Source organism: Mya arenaria, chromosome 9, assembly GCF_026914265.1.
Source record: "Mya arenaria isolate MELC-2E11 chromosome 9, ASM2691426v1".
Lineage (NCBI taxonomy): Eukaryota > Metazoa > Mollusca > Bivalvia > Myida > Myidae > Mya > Mya arenaria.
In genome coordinates, this window is record NC_069130.1 from 45,087,494 (window position 1) to 45,108,516 (window position 21,023).

General features: G+C 33.7%; 1 protein-coding gene across 2 annotated transcripts; it reads right to left on the bottom strand.

Moving 5' to 3' along the window:
- Positions 1–53: 53 nt before the first annotated feature.
- Positions 54–20,738, bottom strand: LOC128246893 (AP-2 complex subunit mu). 2 transcript variants are annotated; one of them, XM_052965423.1, is made up of 12 exons: positions 20,679–20,738; positions 16,076–16,201; positions 15,165–15,269; positions 14,088–14,248; positions 13,249–13,331; positions 12,426–12,560; positions 9,949–10,094; positions 7,523–7,651; positions 6,931–7,066; positions 5,755–5,852; positions 4,529–4,640; positions 54–1,071 (listed from the first exon to the last, which is right to left on the bottom strand). In XM_052965423.1, the coding sequence occupies exons 2-12, from the start codon at positions 16,147–16,149 to the stop codon at positions 937–939; spliced, it is 1,314 nt and encodes a 437-aa protein (XP_052821383.1). In that variant the 5' UTR covers positions 16,150–16,201; positions 20,679–20,738; the 3' UTR covers positions 54–936. The 2 variants fall into 2 exon arrangements, with proteins under 2 accessions (XP_052821383.1, XP_052821382.1); XM_052965422.1 differs by having other exon boundaries at positions 9,928–10,094.
- Between the last annotated feature and the right edge of the window lie 285 nt (positions 20,739–21,023).

A 21,023-nucleotide genomic window follows, 5' to 3' on the forward strand; every position in this document is an offset into this window, starting at 1 on the left:
TATCCTATATGAACCAAAATACAGAATGTGTGATTAATTAAACATTTGATAAATAAATAAGAAACCATTTTATTTGCTATACATTGCCAATATTTCACAAAGTAAATAACTGAATATTTTTTCATGTTTTTTTTATTCATAACTACAGTAGGTACATGTAAATGAATGAATTAAAATGAAGAGAAAAATCATATACACATACACCAGTCCACTAGCTATTGACAATGTATACATATATTGTGAAAACACTCAACAAAATTCATTATTCTAAACATATTGCATCAAGCCTTAATCCAAAGTCTGGCCTCTTTTAATGTTTGTAAATATAGCCAACTTCCAAGAGTCAAGGGCAGCAACCGCATACATAACATTCTGAACAAAAGTTAAATATCTATTATATGAATTAAAATTTTACATTTTTTCAAAAATACTGTAGTCCAAAAAAACTTTTATCTCTAAAATGTTAACAATTGATTGCGCCAAAGCAATGTCCATCTGTGCACCATGCACTAGTTTGACGCTTAAGGCTGGTTAAATTATTTGCGGTCCAACAGAAAAATTCATGGCTTCATACCTTTTTGGCCATGCACTATACTGTACTTAGGGCTGTTATCTAGAAAACCTAAGGAAAGCCTACCTTAATAGGTTTATGTTTCAAAAATCCTTTTGTACAAACTGAATAAGTTCACATATTTTAATCATAGAAGAGCAACCTCATAACTAAAAAGATAAATTAAAAATCAACGACTGAGCGTTTTCAAAGTCAAATTATAACCTTTCATCATGTATCTGAGTGGATGTATTTTGTTTAGATAATGCTTTTCCAGATGATTTTTTACAGAAATATCTCAATTCTATATCATCTATGTTGTTTGTTCAGTTTAAGTCTTTCAATCGCCCAAGACATGCTGGCAGGTGTTGGGAGTCACAAGCAGACTAACATCTTGTCTCATAGAGGCCGCTGCGCCCGATGTAGCGCACCCATTTGATAACATCGTGGTCACTGTAGTTCAGCTTGGGCTCAAACACCTTCAGGTAGCGAACCTTGAAGCCCGATGGTGCAAATGGTACCTGCAATTTGATACAATGGTAGCACACTCAAAATATGTAAGATGAAGTACTAGTAACAAATTTTACTGTATAAAGTATATCATTCTCCACAGAATAAGATTAAAATTATGTACTGCATACAGTTTTATTTGCCCCGAAATAGGGACCATGGGGTCGGGGCCATCCCCATGGGACATCACTCAAACGGTAATGTTTAATACAGGGTTCATGCAAATACCAAGATAAAAAAAATCACAATTTCAACAGAAATGCTTAGGTTTTTATTGAAGCAGTACATATTAAATAGTTTAACTTTTTATCATAATCAAGTTTTATGACTGATTTAAGAAAGATTGCTGAAAATCAAATCAAATTTTACCGGATTTTTGTCACTAGTTTTTCCCCGTGTAATATCTATCAAAGCATACTACAGGGCTTCCATTAAGATTTTTAAACTGGAATTATGAACTTCCTGTCAATCAATTTTGGAAATTTTACACTAAAATGTGGAAGTTTAAGTCTCCCACATACAATATCTTTTTCAACTATTTATCAACAAGTAATCAAATAATTTGCAACTTTAACATATATCATGACAATTCATTTCACTTAAAAAGTTAAAATGATTGAAATTGTGACTATAAAAGTAATATTGACAAAAGGTTTTGATATTTTGAACTTCAAGCTTTCAACTTTTTAAGTTTTCTTCAAAATTATGAAAGTTTTTGTACTTCCAAGAAATCAATTTTGGAAGTTTTAACCCATTTCTAGGGAGTAATATACTTCCAAACTTCCTTTAATGGAAGCCCTGATACTATCTAGCATAAAATTCAGTGCATAAACATACATCCAGTTTTCCTGAACTGAATTTAAGTTGTTTGTTTTTAAACTAGTTAAGTAGCATTCAATTATGAAGTATTTCACATAATATGCTGATAACTAGTCTTGCGTTCATTTAAAGCTAACAGCTGCTCACACTAGCAAACTGTTTTGTTTCTGTTATATCGTAGTGATACAATGGAATCAGAGAACCAAATCGCAAACTTTACCTATGGTGAGCAAGTGGTGGCATTTACTAACTGCAGGGCAGTACTTTATTGATGTCGCAAAAGCAGACAGAATTAAGTCCATCTGTTTTATATGGAATCATGAAATATATATTTTTTTTATTAAATAATGCCTGGAGCACTAGCCAAAGTCATAGCTAGACAATTAAGTCTTGAAGTGGATAACCCTAACCAGATTAATCAGTGAAGTGAAATTTTACTGTTTCAATTTGATATTTATCAGTTTTTAAATATTGGCCAATTTTCTATATAAAGCCAATATTGACTATTAATAGAATCAGGGATATAACTTATCACTCGCCACTCCCTAATGGCGACCTATTTCCGATCTGGGCAAGGGAAATTAAAAAAGACAAACTGGGTACTGGGTGCCGGGAAATAACATAATTGCAATAGCCAATCGTGCATCAGAAAAATCTAGTATGGTCACCCCCATGTAGAATTGTGTGGAAATTCCTTGACAGCATAACGAAGCTAGCAAGGACGGAAAAAGAAAGTATTTTGCAGAAAATGAAAAAATAAATGGAAGGTTCGTAAATATTCTTTTTTTTGGGCAATGCAAATGACCACCCGTGGCTGTCCAAAACTGATTAATGTATGGTTTGTTCATTTTTTAAGTTTCCGGTTTTGCAAATATTTTGTCACTGGCTGTGAATCGTATAAACTTGACAGCATTAAAAAAAAACAACTTGAAACTAGTGATGCACACAAGAGAAAAGCTATTTGAAAATTGCGAGGCAGGAAACATTTTGAATAACCTTAACAAAGCTGCCTATGATAAATTATGTGTAATGTTAAGAACCTGTTATGCACTTGTAATAAACAAAAGGCCAGTCAGCGAATGTAATTGGATGTGTGATTTTGATGATATAAAAATCTTAAAACATTATGTTTATTGAAGCGAATGTAATTGGATGTGTGATTTCGATGATATAAAAATCTTAAAACATTATGTTTATTGAAGCGAATGTAAATAAAAGATGCAAGCAAAATGGGTGGCTCGTGGGTTTGATGCTGGGCTCGTTGATTTTTATTAAAAAGCTATGAGCCCAGCTGTCTAGTGGTGCGGAAAAGTTCAGTTATATCCCTGTAGAACAGACACAATTTTCTTATTCGTGAAAAGAATTAGCTATTTTATAATAAAAATATAACAATGATGTTACATTTGCATACAATTAATATTTGCTTTTTAAAACAAGAGCTTTCACAGAAACAGCGCGCTCGACTTTTCCGCCGCTTTTCAGTGTAAGGATTGAAAAGTTTTGGCGAAACATGCATGGATCACTGTTAGATTAGATTTCAATGCAATACATGATGTGCGGAGATATTAACATAAATGTGGTTACATGCAAAATTTTAACCAGAATTTTTAAGTGTAATAATAAAGGGCCATTATTTGCAAAACACAGTTATCTAACTTGGTTATTCATTTAGGTTGGGTGGTTGAATACCATTGTATAAAATTTCAATGCAATACAACAAGTAGTTGCTGAGATATTATCCTAGGCGTGCTAACATGCAAGACCTTAACCAGAATTTCTAAGTCGCATAATAAAGGGGCAAAAATTATATAATATGACAGATAGAGGTATCTTACTTGATTAAATAAGAAGGTTAAATGGTTGGGAGCCTGTGTGTAAAGTTTCAATGCAATACATGATGTATTCGCTGAGGTATTGACTTAAAAGTGGTTACATGCAAAACCTTAACCAGAATTTCTATGTCGAATAAAAAAGGGGCCATTATTTGAATTTAATGCAAACTAGAGTTACTAGAGTATTAACCTATGTGTGCTTACATGCAAAACCTTAACAAGAATTTCTGAGTCGAATAATAAAGGGTAATTATTTGCATCAAATGCAATCTAGAGTTATCTAACTTGGTAAATTAAGTAGGTTGGATGGTTGAGTACCATTGTATCAAGTCTCAATGCAATACCTATATCAGTTGCTGAGATATTAACCTATGTGTGCTTGCACACAAAACCTTAACAAGAATTTCTAAGTCAAATAATAAAGGCCTATTATTGGCATTAAATGCAAAGTAGAGTTATCTAACTTGGTTAATTGAGTAGGTTGGATGGTTGAGTACCATTGTATAAAGTCTCAATGCAATAACTCAAGTAGTTGCTGAGATATTAACCTATGTGTGCTTGCACGCAAAACCTTAACCAAGGGGTGACGCTGACGCAGAAGCTGACGCCGACGCTTGGGTGAGTAGAATAGCTCTCCTTATTCTTCGAATAGTCAAGCTAAAAACTATATTTATATGTCATTTAAGCGTACAAAAAATATATCAATGTAAGATAGAAACATATTTCACCTCATGAAATATAGCTTTTGGTTCTCAATTGGTGAAATGTATTGCTATCTTACATGGGAACAAACATTTATCCTCTTATTTATTAATACCTCAAAATTCATGGAGATGGGAGGCCTGGTCCACTTTCGTTTGTCGTTCGTGTTCAGCAGCTCAATCTCTGCACTCAGCTGACACTCCTTCATTCCCCCCATACGCTTGATCCTGAAGCAGGGAATAACCATCTTGAGTTCATTTGTATATAGTACAGGGATGTCAATGCAAATTTGTAACAAAAACAGGAAACCAGTACAAAATAGGAGGATTACCATCACACTATTCACAAGAGTTCATTTTTCATACAGATCTGATAAAAGGCAACAATTTTAATTTTAAAATTTTGTGGCCATAAAGAGGAAATTAGCTCAATAGAGGAAAGTTGGCATCTCTGTCATATATATTATTAACAAAAAGAGGAAAGTAGATACCAATGCTTCTGCTTGTCTCCGCTTGTTTTCTCAGTCAATTATGAGCCTACATGTGACTAGAATTTCATTCAAGCCAGTTAAGGACCGTAATATATGTGTGTACTGTCACTGGTAACATTTGTATAAAGTTTCATGTGAATATCTTGTGTAACAGTTTTTGGGGCTATAGCCAAGGTTTATGCATAAAAACAAACACACTGACAAACATACTAAAGCCATGACAATATGTTGACCTTAAACTTTGAACAGCCGACAAGCTTATAACATTAAGTATTTTAAGGTTAACTACAATATAATGTACCATGCAATGCTTACAAAAGTTTTAATGATCAAGTGCCATTTCAATAAACATCCTAGTAACAATTTTCAACTTGGTGAAAAATGGCCTTTTTTCTAATTGAATTTTAAGAAAACAAAGTTTGTATACCAAAAATATGAAAACAAGCAAGAAAATGGTCTAAACAATATACGCATATGAATAAATTCGATGAAAAGTAGCAGGTATTTATAATAATCGTTGTTAAAAATTACGAAATCCTCACTCAGTTTTAAATATTCACTAAGATGCAATTTCAAGGTGAGAAACTTTCTTAATAGAATCTGCAATCCTGCTTTACTCTGAACTTAAACTGAACTTTAAAATGAAATAATTTTTCAAATCATCATAAAAATAAGTAATTTGTGTTTCAAAATTTTGGAATCATTGAGGTGGGCGAGAAAAGCATCTTGGTGAAAATGTTAAACTTCAAACCTAAATTAAACAAAAACTGTATGTTATTCTAAAAGCCCTCAATCAAGATTTCAGATTTATACCATCCTTGAAATATAAGAACTGAGAAACAACAACATACTTCCAGACGATGGCGTTTTCACTAGCCTTGTATTTCGCCTTTCCCTTCATACATATCACCTGTACGCCACTGGTGTTCAGGGGGGTTGGGATGCGAACCTGGAACATGGAAGGAACATATGTGTCAGCAGAGCTACAGAATAGGGTCATAATTAGCCTAATACATAGTTTGGTTAAATATGCTTCAAAATACGCCAATTACGATATAAAATCAAACATCTGTTTGTTTTGCTACCAATCCAAATGTTTATAAGTGTGTACTGTTACTAATACTTTGATCAATTCATGAAGGTGTCAGGAACAACCTTTCTGACCAAATCAATGATGGCAGCAAAACCAGTGTATAATCTCTTCAACTCCTACACAGTGATTTCCCTTGTTGAGTTTTGTGTTTTTTATTATGCAAAGGGAGGTAAATGCTGTCCACCAGTGTTTTAAATAGAAAATGAAGATCTGCTCTTAGGATCAACCCCACCGTATTTGTAAAGTACATGCTGTTTGCACTTGCCAGTAGACATTAACAATCTCCATTAAAGTTTATTTATAGAAACCTTGGTGTACAATACTCTAGGAGTTATAAGGACTGCAACACTTGTAAACTTTGAAGGTCTAAATTAAAATTTGGGAGTCTAAATATTTTCCAGGGAAGAAATAAATTTAATTGCAGAAGAGTTTATGCCTCCGTAACAATAATGATCTTATAACTGATTGTATTTCTTTGACACTATCTTTAAAATAATGGTTATACATGTATACCCAAACAGTCTAATATGACAGATTCATAAACAATATTCCAATGGGTTGAAACAAACATTGCAAATGTTTTAACAAAGTTGGTTTAATTAGTTTTATACATAGTACTGTTTTTTTCTGATGTTTGATCCTAAACAGGAAAAGGGGAAGCATCTTCATGGAACCTCAAGAAAAGAGCACCAGAATTGGTTTCCAGACAGTTTATAGACTTAGTTTTGATCAATAGGGGTCATCGACTGGCCATGGCCAATGTGCATACCAAGTTTAAAGATTCTCCACCAAATCATTCAAAAGTTATTAATGGGAAATGCCTGTAACTTTTCTATTAAAGGTCAACCTGTACAAGGATGCTGGTCGAAGTTGTCGATGTCTGTCAGCAATGATTTGCAAGCGACATGAAATAACAAATATAACCACAACATACCTCAACTTTTTGTGCCAGGAGCGAGGGTTTGAAGTTTGACTTCACAACAATCTTCACTTCCATCTTTTGGCGACCAACCTCTCGCACAAGGGGGATAATCCTGAACGGTAGGCTGATGTCCTTGGTTGTGCGGTACCTACAGATAAGTATAATGCACTTTTAATGTACCACGTTTTAACCTCCACTATCCTGACCTTCAGGCTTTGAACTGATCTTCTTTAAACTTGAAGTTGTTATGTTAAAATAGAGTTTTAGTTGAAGAGTGTGGCAATCTGTGTTTTTTGGGTACTCTATTCTGCCTTTATATAATACAATGCTTAAGATACATTTTTTATGTTTAACTAATTTTGTATAAAAACTGTTTTGAGTTCAATTTTAACACAATTTCAGACTTAATCTGTCTATATTCATAACATTCAATTTCTTCACAGCCCAATTACAATACTATGTACCCATTTACCTGAAGTACTCTTCTGCAGGACCCTGCCCTTTTTAAAACCCTTAACATCATACCATATGAATATGGAAGGTGTATGGAAGGAGTTACAAGCTACACACCTATTCCTACTGAGCTAACATCAGTCTGACTCACCTCATTAGTTCAAACTCTCCATCTGGAGGTATAAAGCTGATACTATGTTCCGTTTCAAACTTGCTTAGTTTCACACATTGGTGGAATTGACAGTCATCAATGGCAATAGACGTCTTTGTCGAGGAGGCACTAAAATTTTAAAGATAAAAAAATCAGTTTTTCATGTGAATAATATACTGAAAATAAAAAGCAGTCACCTTAATCAAGACTTTAATTAACAAGTTTGAAGTTAAATAGATTCATAGTGTTTCAGTTATAGACGGGTGTTGCTACCTTCTGCCCTCATTGAAATCGACAGAGGTATCCTTCTACCTTTTTTATAGTTAAATTTCAAAATACTGAAATAGTCCATTTCATTACTAAAATGTCACATATTTTAATTGTTATCAAATTATTTTTTTCACAAACTAATGAATTTAGAATTTAAAAGTTTCACTAATCAAATATTTATATTTTATTTTAACAACTTATTAAATTTTATATCTTTAGCAACTTTGATTGTAAAGGAAACATGATTTACATGTCAGTGCCAATAATCTGTGGGAAGGCAAATTACATTATAAGCATAAGGAGCTGGGGGGTTTTACATAGAAATAATGTCAATACTAATTTATTGCTAGATTTTCATCCAAATTTTATTTTTAATAGGGGCGGGGTGTAAAGATGACTGTTTCACCGTTGATGTGTTCACACTCTTTTTTATTGCATAAGGGACCATGTACATGAGATATTACCGGTAGTCAAACCACGAACACCATCTAAAATTCTCTTTTTTACATGTGACTTTTTACATCAACACCGGCTGGTATAAATAAATGCCTTCCTGAACAGTACTGGCCCGATAAGCAAAAACGGATCCCAGTTCAACTTTGTTATTTGAGTCAATAGAAATTAAGGGTTGGCAGAAAAAAAGAGGGGGCAGACGGGGATGAAAATCCAGCAATTATTTATAGTCACCTTATATAGATAGAATTAATTATATTATATTATTTGATATTGAGAATTATTGAAGCCATTCATGTACATTTCAAACAGCAGTATAGTTTGAGGTGAATGTGGTACAAACTTGATTATACATTGAACGCAAATTACTGGTAATAATCATAATGTACATTTGATTTGCGTTCCATTTTGCAACATCATATCAATTAAATGTTCATGCAAAATTGTTTTGTAAGCTTTAATAGGTTTATCTATGCTGCTGTTTAAAATATATGAGTCAATGCAGGTTATTAAACAGAAATTAAGAACCAATTCTTGTTGCTTAAAGCTGCATTCTCACAGATTGAACTTGTTGACAACTTATTTATGTTTTGTCTTGAAATGAGCCTATTTATGCTAACATGCACGGAAACCAGTCATATAAGACTGCTGACAAAAAATTAGATTGCAGATTTTTATATTTATGTTCAAAAATTGATGTTTTATGCATTTATCTTAAACCGTTCCTTACTTTTTAACCAATCTAAACCTACACAGGTAAGATTATGCCTGACTCTGCAAGAAAACTGCACTAAGAAGTTAGTAAGGCTACATTACTATGAAACAGGGAAATGATTACACTTCTCAGGAGCTCATTAATAGTTAATTGACGTAAAAAGTATTTAAATAAAAAAAACATTTTTTTTAAATCTTTTAATTCAATAACACTGAAATAAAATAAAACGTTTGTTATAAAAATCTTAGAAATCATGATTAAAATGTTGTTCTTAAATCAAATTTTAAATCAAATGTATTAAGAAACTTCACTTCAAAAATTTATATCAACATGTCTGTATTGATTTACTTAAGTAACTAAATAAACATATCTCTCAACTTCTGATGAAGTTTTACTTGAAAAATACCATTAAAACATGGTTTAATTTGTCTCAACATACAATCAAAGCCTAACCACCAATGCACTTAACCGTTTTTAGCATTAGTCAATTTAATCAGTTCCATTTTTTTTTGCAGAAATCTGCAAATCCACAGGCAAATCACATCTCTGTATACATGTGAGTATTATCATTGTTAACATGTGTACCAATTTTCATGTGAATATGATGAGGGCTATTTCATTTAAACATATAACCCCCGGGTGGAACGCACTTTTAAATTATGCCACCTCCCAAGACAAGCAAATTCACCCTTTTGGGGTCAAAATTGGCGAAAAAAGACACCCATCCATATACTATGAAAATAATTGCCTTCCCCCGCGGGTGATATGTTTAACTGGAATAGCCCTGAATGATTTTTAGTCGCCCAAGGTTTACGGTAAGTTTCAGCAAGACAACCACACCATTGATGATAACACCAAGAACATGATGATATATTTCTTATAACGACAAAAAAAACAAATACAGACCATACACTGGACAATATAATGAGCTCATGATTTTGGAAGGAGGTAAGGAAAGATAACTGACCCTGAGGTGCTCTTGACATACCCTCCACGTCCCTCATCCTGCCCAGATTTACCCCCCTTGCTCTCCATGAGAACCTTGTCATTGATGCCGAATTTGCACTCAGGCATTCCAGATAGATAAGACTTCATAACGATGCGACCCGCAACGTGTGCTGACAACACTTGGCCCTGAAAACAAAATATAATTTTCGTTTATTTGACAATGAAATTTATGATTCCGTTTTTTTTTTAAACTGTACATAAACTAAAAGAATTGATGTTGGGATGTGACAAAAAACCTAGCAATATTGTCAATTAAGCTGTAATTTCCATCATTAAGATTTTAAAGAATTTACAAACAACTGGAATTTATGTTTTGCATTTAACTAAATAACGAATATATAGCATATACGGTAGTCAGCAATTAGCAAAAAATTGCTTAACAGCCTGAGCTCAGTCCTGCAAATCTTTTACATAATTTTGACCAAGTACAGAGCTACATATAAGATTTTACTTAAAATGAATTGTACACACTTACATGTATGTTATTTTGAAAGTGTATTGTACACATTGGGTTTTTTCAAGTATAATGGCAATTGTTAAGTGTACAAACCATTTAATTGCAAACACATATAATTTATGTATTTTATAAACATGATAGGCTTGATTCTGAATACAGAACTTAGTCGATTAAAATCTCTTCAAAGGGTTTACTTCCGTTTGCGCTATAAGACGCTATGCTTCTGACCGTTCGCTTTATAAGACCTTATGCTAAAAGAGAGATCAATGTATAGGAGTTGAATTGATTCTGATTCAGTCTAACTTGGTCAAAATGGTAGTTCATAAAATGGTTGTAAAATTGATCATAGTAATAGTAAACCCTTATGACAAGTTGTATTAATACTGTACTGATACAAACATATGCTTAATATTCTATAGAAATTTGATCATTTAAAAGCGTATTGAAGCCCATTTCCACCCATATCTGTAGCTCTGTCCAGTGTCCTACTTTTTTACTCATATTGACCAAAATTGAAAATGATAAACTAGCTCTGGAAAGTTGATACTTAAGAAGCACAAATATATCTCCAAAATTGAAGATAGCAGTCTCGGTTTGATTGAGATGGTTGATGATTTGTGCAAAACTATCAATACCCACTAATACTAGCTGAAGCGGTATAATATTTTTAAGAATCACCAATTTATTTAATGACACTATAGGACCATAAAAATAACAAATCTGAAATGGAAGAGTTAAGTGTCTTCAGGCCAGACAAAAATCAATTTTTGTATCTCATCCAGAATTTTTAACTAGAACAGCAGACAACGCGAAAACCTTTTCTTCTTCACAGGACATTGCGACAGGTAAACACTGAAAGTTTATCTGTCGCACCAAATTTTTACCTGTCGCAATGTTACAAACAGTATTCAGTTACATCAGCCTAAACCTTGATTTTAAGCCTCTTTTTTAAATAAGTTTTGTAATTCCCCATTATTTAGATCTTTTTGGTTAGATTTGTCCTACAGTACTATAATAAATTACAAAAAAAGCTAAACATCATGTAAAAAAATCAATATTCGGATCTTATGTCATAATTTTTTTCTTCCCTTGCCTCCCAAAAAAAACTCATATCTGGTTCGTCTACCCATGGAACAGCTAGATCTTACTCTTTTAATTCATCTTTAAATTAAAGATACAGTACGGTTATAAAATGTAACGAATTGTACTACAAGTCAAACTCAGGCACAACATTTATGCAAAAACGAAAGTCGAGTTCTTGTTATTGGCAATGTTAAACCGAGCGGAAAGAAAGTCAGCTTGGTATATTAATCATCATATTTAAATTAACACGATTGCCGGGAAACACTTCGCCGAAAATAAATACATACGGAATTTTGTAATTTCCGAACATTTCCGTAAAATAAAAGTATTAGAGTACAAGCTGAAATCGGAACCTTACGCGTTTTATCGGCTTTTACGGAAACATGTCGAAACGGGGTTTACAAATAGTGATACACGGATTAACACGCTGAATAATCATGATATAATAGTTAAAAATAACTCTGAACATTTATTTAGAAACTGAAAGTAAATTGTCCGAAAATTAAACGGTGCTGACTGTAATTTTTCACCGGACATTGTGACCGACCAAAACAAAAGTTTCGTCGGTGAAAATGAAAATATACTGGACATGTCCGACGGACATTCGCATTTTCTGTGTTCAGAACACTGCAGCATGGAAGCAAATTTATGCTCTTCTGTTGTTGTTGTTTTTCAGTAAAAAAGGGGCATCATTCATGTAATATCAAAGACAGAATGAGTGGGCCTTGCTGTACTTGGGTACCATGTCTCTTGCAACATATGTACCAAGTTTCAGTTAAAAAACATTAATGGTTTTTGAGTTATGGCCAAGTTTTTTCATGACAACACCACTGATGCCAAAGTCACCAAGTCTATGACAATACTTCAATTTGTTTTCTTCGAAATACAACAAAGCTTTAACTTGGCCATAATCGGACCTGTGGTGACATAAGGAGGTTCACAGACTCCAGAACATCCAGGAAGAGCTCGTTCCGTCGGTACTTGATGCCTTCCCGACGCCAGCCGATCTGGCCTGTAACTTGGGAGGTGATTTGGCTGGTCTCTTCCTTAGTCTGAAAATACAAAGCATATTTTAGAGTTTTGTTTATATTCCGAAGCATACTGTTTATTACCAGTATCATACTGGTAATAAACAGTATGCTTCGGAATGTAAAATATATGAATACTCAGGGCTCAGGGAGGAGTATTTGTGCATTAATCTCACACAATGTAATGAAATACTCATATTTAATATTAACATGTCTGTTTAATATCAATATTCAAACAAAGTTAGGGGAAAACCTGGTTTTCTGTAAGGAAAAACTGATTCTACTCATATGAGATGAGTTTTAAAATATTTTAAGAATAGAGCTTGTACTCGATCTTATGAAAATCTTATAAATATACACTTCTGTATACTACTACAGAAGGCAGGTACAGATATGAATATCCCATACACAAATCCAACACATTGTCAAAGAATACTGGCCTTGCATGGCGTCAGCCCCAGAGAGTGAGTCTTGCTAAGTTATCAGTCACTTATCAGGCATAGAGTACAAACAGATAGTAACCCTGGTTGGAGCTATCCTCAGGTCCCTGGTGTCTTAAACACTGTCACACAGGACCCCCAATTAACATCCTTCCCGAAAGACGATAATGATTTTTAGCGATGAGGCGGGGATCAAACCAGCGACCTCTGAGTTGACAGTCAAGTAGCATACCACTTTAAAATGGATCAGGTAAACTCTTTCAACATCTTACCTGAGATTTGACACCTTGTTGTGTGATGAATGTTTTCAGGATTCCAGTGTCTGTATTCTGGGGGTAGCCAAAGTCAAGAATTTCTGAAAATAGATGTTAAAGCTTGTTTGTCACCGGAAAAGTGGAGGATATAGACTATTAACTAGAGAGCTTTGATTGTATTGATTGCTTATGCAATACCTGTAATAAGACGAATAATTAGAATAAATAAAATTAAATTATTCTTCATTGTTTTATTTTTATATTTAAGAAAAACAGTCAGTTCATGGATAAGACAGATTGCATCTGAACTACGAATGTGTCTGTGTTTTTTCGTTTGTATTTTATGCATGCGTGTGAGTGAGCATCATTGTTTTTGTATACATATATATCCTAACAAAATGCATAGAATAGTTTTAAAAGTTAAGGATTTAAAACTATGTGCTGATACAGATTCTATGTGAAAAATAAATGAGCAGTGATTTTTTTTGGAAATATTTTTACCGCCCATGCCTTGCAAATTGGGAAAAATACAAAATCAGATCAAAAAAGCAAAAATAATGGCAAATATACATGTTTTCACCTATCTATGCATATTTATGCTGTGAGAGAGTTAATCATGTCAAAAATTTGTTATTTATCAAGAAATTCATTGCTTTTTTATTCACTAAGTAACATAATGTGCATTTATCAAATTGTGAAAAAATTATACTTTTTGGGGGGAAAATGGACATTTTTTGCAAGGGGAAACAGTCTTTAAAAGGCAGTAAATTGCACCAAAAACAAACACTGCAATGAGATAGAAACTCGAGCGCTTGTTATTCATCATTTACCACAATTTACATTGTAAGTTATCTTACCATCCAGTATCTCATAGATGAGAACAAAGTTGTTCTTGATATTTTCTTCCGTGACCTTGCCAAAGTAGGCGGCCATAACGTCAGTCATTTTGTGAAGAAACTCAAACACCATAGCAGCATTGACATTCTGCTTAGTGACCGCAGCCAACCAGATGTTCGACCTGAAATATATCCAAATAAATCAATGATAGTTGACAATCAGCAAATTTCTTTCAACCCATTTGGATAAATAACACAAGGTCCTACTCAGATCATGTGTTGACAAACAGGAAATTTCTTTCAACCCATTTGGATAAATAACACAAGGTCCTACTCAGATCATGTGTTGACAATCAGCAAATTTCTTTCAACCCATTTGGATAAATAACACAAGGTCCTTCTCAGATCATGTGTTGACAAACAGGAAATTTCTTTCAACCCATTTGGATAAATAACACAAGGTCCTACTCAGATCATGTGTTGACAATCAGCAAATTTCTTTCAACCCATTTGGATAAATAACACAAGGTCCTACTCAGATCATGTGTTGACAAACAGGAAATTTCTTTCAATCCATTTGGATAAATAACACAAGGTCCTATTCAGATCATGTAACTGTTCAAAGGGAGGCTACACTACAATAATATACAACTCTATGCATACAAAGTTCTCTCCCTTGGCTTTTGGTTATTTTCAATTCATAGCATGTAACCATTTCGAGAGACAAACAATACAATAATACACAACTCTCTGTACAGAGTTGTCTTTATTAGAAAATTATTTTGCATTTCAAGGGCCATAATACAGTCATACATGGGCGAATCTGACTGATTTCCTAAAGGATCCGAGCTCCCATGGATATCTTACTACTGCATAAGTTTGATTAAGATACAATTAAAACTGAAAAACTTCACATGCAAATGTTCAAAGACACACAAACACTGTGCCATCACATAAGCTTGTCAGGTAGCCTTTTTTTATTTTAGACTTTATAATACAAAATTTAGGTTTTTTTAGTGTTGAGATAGGATATGAAACCACCTGAGTCACACATAAGTGTAGCACCACAAATAAAACGGATCCTGCAAACACACTTACCTCTTGATATGAAAAAAACTTGTCCTTGCAATGTTGGTGACAGGAGACCTAACTTGCTGCCGAGCATGGATGACATTCACTCGGAAGGCATCCACTGCATTGCGCCTACAACAAGGATAAGATTAAATGTTAGCAAAGGGTTAAAATCACAAAAAAATGTTTTCCAGATTCAAGACCAAATGGTTTTCTTTAACAACCTTCTCACAGTCTTTAACATTTTCTATCAACATTTTAGAATTCTTGGAAAAACAGGAATACCAAATGAAAATCCAAACAAAACAAATTTTCCCAAACAGAAACTAAAAGCCGCTTACCCCTTTCACAAAATGGTTGGGATTCCCTTAACTCTATTACGATACTTTCGGGATAAAAGACAAATATATGGTGAAGCTTTGTCGCTGAAATTTAGCCACACTTGTGTTTGAAAATATTGATTCATTTTCCTTTGTAAGACTTATACCTTACCTTGTAAAATGAAAAGTCTTTCCGGTAGGGTTCTCAATAAGTTTTGGTTTAATCGTTTCAAATAGTAAAGTAACCGAACAGGTATTAGTAGTACTTATTCTACTAAAAATTCATTTTTTTTTTCAGATTTGAACCAGCCCAATTGCTGTTTAAACCGTCCATTTTGGCCAGCAGCCAATTCTTATTTAGAACACTGTTCCAGTAATAACTATTAATAGCAATCTTAAACAAAGCATTTTAAAGTTGAAACTAACTATCAAAACAAACCCTTTTTTATACTGTTACAGCTGTAGCTTTTCAACGGACTGTATTTCCAAAATTCAATAACATAAAAGGGAAATCATGGAAGCCATGACTAGGAGAATGATTATGTTGATTTATAGATTAATTATTAATGCAACTCATAGGAATTCAGAAAAAAACTCAATGAAGTGTTGAAAACATACCCAATATCATCTCTGTACACTCTGGAGATAAGGACTTCTCCTTTATGGTTGTATATAAACAAACCCCCTATCATTTTTAAAGCTCTTAGCTAGCCTTTGAGGAAGTATTGGAACTTTTCACATCATCTGAAATAAAGTAGGATAAAATGCATCAAATTATATTTAACAATTAAATAAATTGCTAGTCATCAGACTGGACGGTACTATCTGGTAAAAATTATACAGGACTGGTTGATTTCTTTTTGATAAATATTATAACAATATATACATAGTCCAGATAAGATGTCAAATGCAATGAGTAAGTTTTGAAATAAATTTGGTATCTTACACTATCAATGAGTATTTCAAGTTTCTTTTAGTTTTTCGGTTTGATTTTAAATGAGCATCAATAGTGAACAATTGTCTTTTCTTAGTGTGATAGAAAACAATAACAGGTACAAACTTATTAATTAATTTGGGTACAAACTTATAAATTAATTTGTCCTACATGTCCCCAACTGTATTCTCAGATCATGGAGGATTCAAATAATATACTGTCTAAGCGTTTGATTGAGTTTTTATTACTTTTTTTCATCCTCTTTCTTAGACATTTTATCAGGAAAGCTTGTATAAAAACATGTAATTTCTGCCTGCATATGTAAATAGCATATGATTCTCAGCAATCAACAGGGCTCTCACTAGGCTGAAATTTTTGGGAGAAGTGACTTCTCCCTTCAGTCAATTTAGGGAGAAGTTGGGAGACTTTAGGGAGAAGTGATACTTTTCATAACACCTGATACAAAAACTATGCCATACCACACACCTAAGTTTATATATTCACATTCAAATTAATTGCTATAACTATATAAAATGTTCACAAATAACGTATCATTTTTGGCTCAGCAAAAGTGTATTTGTCAATGTCACATAGTTTATCTCCAAATAGCATCTAAAATGAATCAAAAACCAAGACAGCTAAGGATTTGAAACAATCAAAATGAACTGTCAATATAGTAGGGGGACGAATCTTATTTTGGTACGTTCAGGATGGGTACGAATGTCACATTCAGCTATGCTGTTATATACTTGTCTCTGGCTAAATAATTTTCAATATGCTGACATTTAAGAACCAAATGACATTTAAATCACTGTTCTTGATGAAATTTTTACCAATACATAAAAGGAGGTTGAGAAATTTACTCGGAAAATTGTTTTGACAAAATGGCATCTCGCCGATTTTTTAAAGTCATAAACAGGAGAAAAATACTGTAAGTAAACACTACATAAAGCAAAAAAAGAAAATATTTTTGTGTTTACAAATAATTTTTTATCATTTCATTTTATCATGAACATTTCACTAAAACCAATCAAATATTTGTTGAGACGTCATGTTATTGATTTTCTTAGCGCCGCCTTGCCGATGGCCCGAGATGGCTATGACCGTCTGCTTCAAAAAACAGCAATGTTTAAAATGTCTTGCATTGTTTGTTCAATACATATATCAATTACTTTTTAACTTATTTAATGCTTGACAAGATTTTTCATAATTATGTCGCCTTTTAAATTTGATTAAGACAAACTTATATCATTTGATCAGGGACTTCCCAATGTACATTCTGATTGGTTGACGTATATGACTTCCATTTCACCTGTATCGTGATAGATATATTGTTTCTCTTAAGCACACGTGTTGAATTTATGATGCAATAGCGGGATAATGCATTTTAGTCTGGAAAATTTCGGTGAAATTTGCGGGTAGTTGGTTCGTCGAGTAACATGTTTTAGGAAATTCGGGTTTGAAATTGCATTTGTTTTCATTAAAACTGTACATTTTCTTAAAGATTGACACTAACTCTACAAGGAAAGACCAAAAATGTAGAGTTTGGTTAAGATTTGATAAAGTTATGGTCTCTTAAACAGGGTCATGTCGGCAAATACATGGAAATTCAGGGTCAAGTCGTCACCCTTTACTAAGATAATAAAATAAAAAAAAATAATAAAAAAAATTTTTTTGCCAATTTTCACAAGTTACAGTTACCACATCATATTCTTACTACAATTTGATAAAAAAAAAATTGATAAAAAAAAACAACAAGAGGCCCAAAAGGGCCTATGCTCTACTGGCATGGCTTTTGTGGTCATATCAATCCAGAGCATGTATGTATGGGTAAAAGGCAACAGACATATAGTTTATGTTTTGTGTTTGGGTTACCTGAAAACGTAGCAAGTTCAACATCTGAGCCCAGAAAGTATTGTAAGCAGATTAGTTGCATGAACTATTTTAATATGTGCCAAGTAAAAGTCATCTGACAAAAAAAAAATGCTTTCAAAACTGTACTCATAGTAAAAATTTCTGTAGTTTTAAAAGTTAAAAACAGTTGGTCAAAAGGTCAAAGTCAAGGGCATCCTAGGACAACATTGATCAATTTAAACAAACATTCACAATCAATTGTTGAGATGGATGCACGAACACACAAAAAGATTTTCAAACCTGTCCAGATTTATGTTTACCAAACCTGTGAACCCTGGGTGTGGCCAGTAATGACACCAGGTGCATAACTTAAACATTCACAACCAATTTTGTTAAGATGAATGCACAAACTACAGAACTTCAAGCTAAAAAATGGCCTTTGGGCTTTCAACAAGAACAAGGCAAAGTAATTCACAAAATCAACTGTCGAAGCAAAAAGCAAATTGTCTCTCAAAATCCTAGACTTGCAAATTGTCTCCCTTAACTCTAGACTTGAATTTACATGTACATGTAAACTTGGCTAAAAATAGAATTCGCTCATGCAGACCTGGCTAAGAATAGAAAGCATTTCTTTAAAACTTTCATGGCCCATAATCTAGGCATTCATGGGCGGATCTTGCTGGTTTTCGAAAGGAACCGAGCTCTAATGGATACCTAGATACTGTACAAGTTTCATCGAGATACAATCAAAACTAAAGACTGTATCGTGTTCACAAGCAATTGTTTACAGACGCACAAACGCACGACCGCACATACTACATACACATTACCATCGCATAAGCTCTTCTGGCCTTTGGCCAGTAGAGCTAAAAACAAAAAGGACTGGGGCGTGGTGTGTCAAAACAACGCAACCTGCCCCTGTGGTTTACACTCGACTACGTAGCGGAGTTAAGTTCATGTTTATTCTACTTTCCTTTTAACATTTTGTGGTCTAGAAAAAGTTACTCGCAGAATTTTGCGAGCTTGAATAAAAGTCACACGCAATTTGTAAATGTCGCTCGCATTTTGCGAGTATGCGAGTCTAAATTCGAACCCTGCATCAATAGCTCCGCCTACTGGCGATGTTTTGGTAATTGGATGGCACAGCCCAATTATCGGATTGAGATTACCTAATTTTATGAATGGCTATTTGCGGTGTTTTGACTAATGTGACAGTGTTCAAATACTCGCTGATTGACAGATTTACAATGTGCTAATTTTTTCGGCGAAGTCAATGTCGCTTTGATGATACAAAAGGGCGAAGTCTGGGAATTTAGGCAACCACTTCGCCCAAGTCGCTCCCTCGCGATAGCCCTGATCAAAAAGCTTTTATAGTCAAACTCTGAGGTATCCGTCTCCTATCTCTCTTCCATTAATGTCTTACCCTAGTCTAAAATTATAGACGTGTTATACAGGATTCTTCCAATCCCTAACGTCTAAACGGGTTTGTGCAAAAAACGGGGGTGTTTTGAAAAATATTGAAATTGAAGTGAAGTATTTTATGGTTTAAATTGATCATAAAGGTTTATATTCATATTTTACCATGTAAGTGAAAAGTTATTTTGCACAAAACAAGCATTTAATGCATTAAAACACATTATTTACCTTTCCAATAAAGTTAACTGACACAGACAACAATTATGCCAAGTGGAACAACTCGACCTAATCGTAATAACTCAGCCACCTCCGACAAGCTTCGAGATAGAAAATATAATCGTAACGTTCTCGGCCATGGCCGAAATATTTCGATTGTTTAATAATTGTGCCCTGAAGCCTTGCAGGTGCCCTTCATGTATATATTGCTATGTTTTGACAGCAAGAAATGAAAAAAAAAACACGTCAAACTCATAATTATTCGTAGGATATGACATTTTTATGAATGGAACTGATATAAAATAACATAATCTGGTAATATTTCTTGTTTTTATGATATTTTTTAGATGTTAAATGCTTGAACCCGAAATCCCGATCGGAATAACTACCCACTTTTGATACTAAACCATTTGGATTTGCCATATCAAAAATAGTAAAAAAAGTCTGTAAACGTACAATTATTTGGACCATGTCAAAACCCTATTGAGGACCTAGAAATTTACGCGTTGAGCTATTTTCTGTTGTTCCGCGATCATTATTAACATAATTTATCAGTTTTACAACACACAATTCAGAATGTATGACTTTGAACCACTGTCACTCATCATTTATACATATTTTGACAACTGATGAGGTGGGTGGGGAAGTGAATCCCAAAAAATAAGTTATTAAAAAGGACAAAAAGCTATGCTAGTATGCAATACGATGGTGATTTCGATATGTTAAATGAATTCTTTATTAAAAAATGAAGATAATGATAGGTGTAGAAAGGTTGACAAATAAACAAACTATTGAAATTACCGGTAAATTATTCACCAGTGGGTGTTTTCGGGGATCGATCCGTCAGAGCTTCCGGTCAAGATGTATAAACGAATATAACTCGTCGATATCGACAAAACGGTTACATACTACTATAAATCGCATAAGTGCAGCAATACTCGTTGATGTTCGCCAACCAAATGGGGTAGTTAAGCCTAAACCGTAAATTGCAGTGCATAGAAAATGTTTTGACATATTGTTGTAGCTAGACCCTCTTATTCAATATTCCGACTGATGGCCTCGCGGCACCTTCGGTTAAACATTCGGAGCTCCTCGGCCATTATTTTCAAAAACAACCTCGGATGTATTTGGACGGTTTACATACTC

Coding starts and splice junctions, on each gene's coding strand:
- LOC128246893 (XM_052965422.1), bottom strand. CDS start 16,149: ATGATAGGGGGTTTGTTTATATACAACCATAAAGGAGAAGTCCTTATC. Junction 13,332..14,087: donor CATCTATGAGATACTGGATG/GTAAGATAACTT, acceptor ATCTATTTTCAG/AAATTCTTGACTTTGGCTAC. Junction 7,652..9,927: donor TATGTCAAGAGCACCTCAGG/GTCAGTTATCTT, acceptor TTAAAATTTTAG/TGCCTCCTCGACAAAGACGT.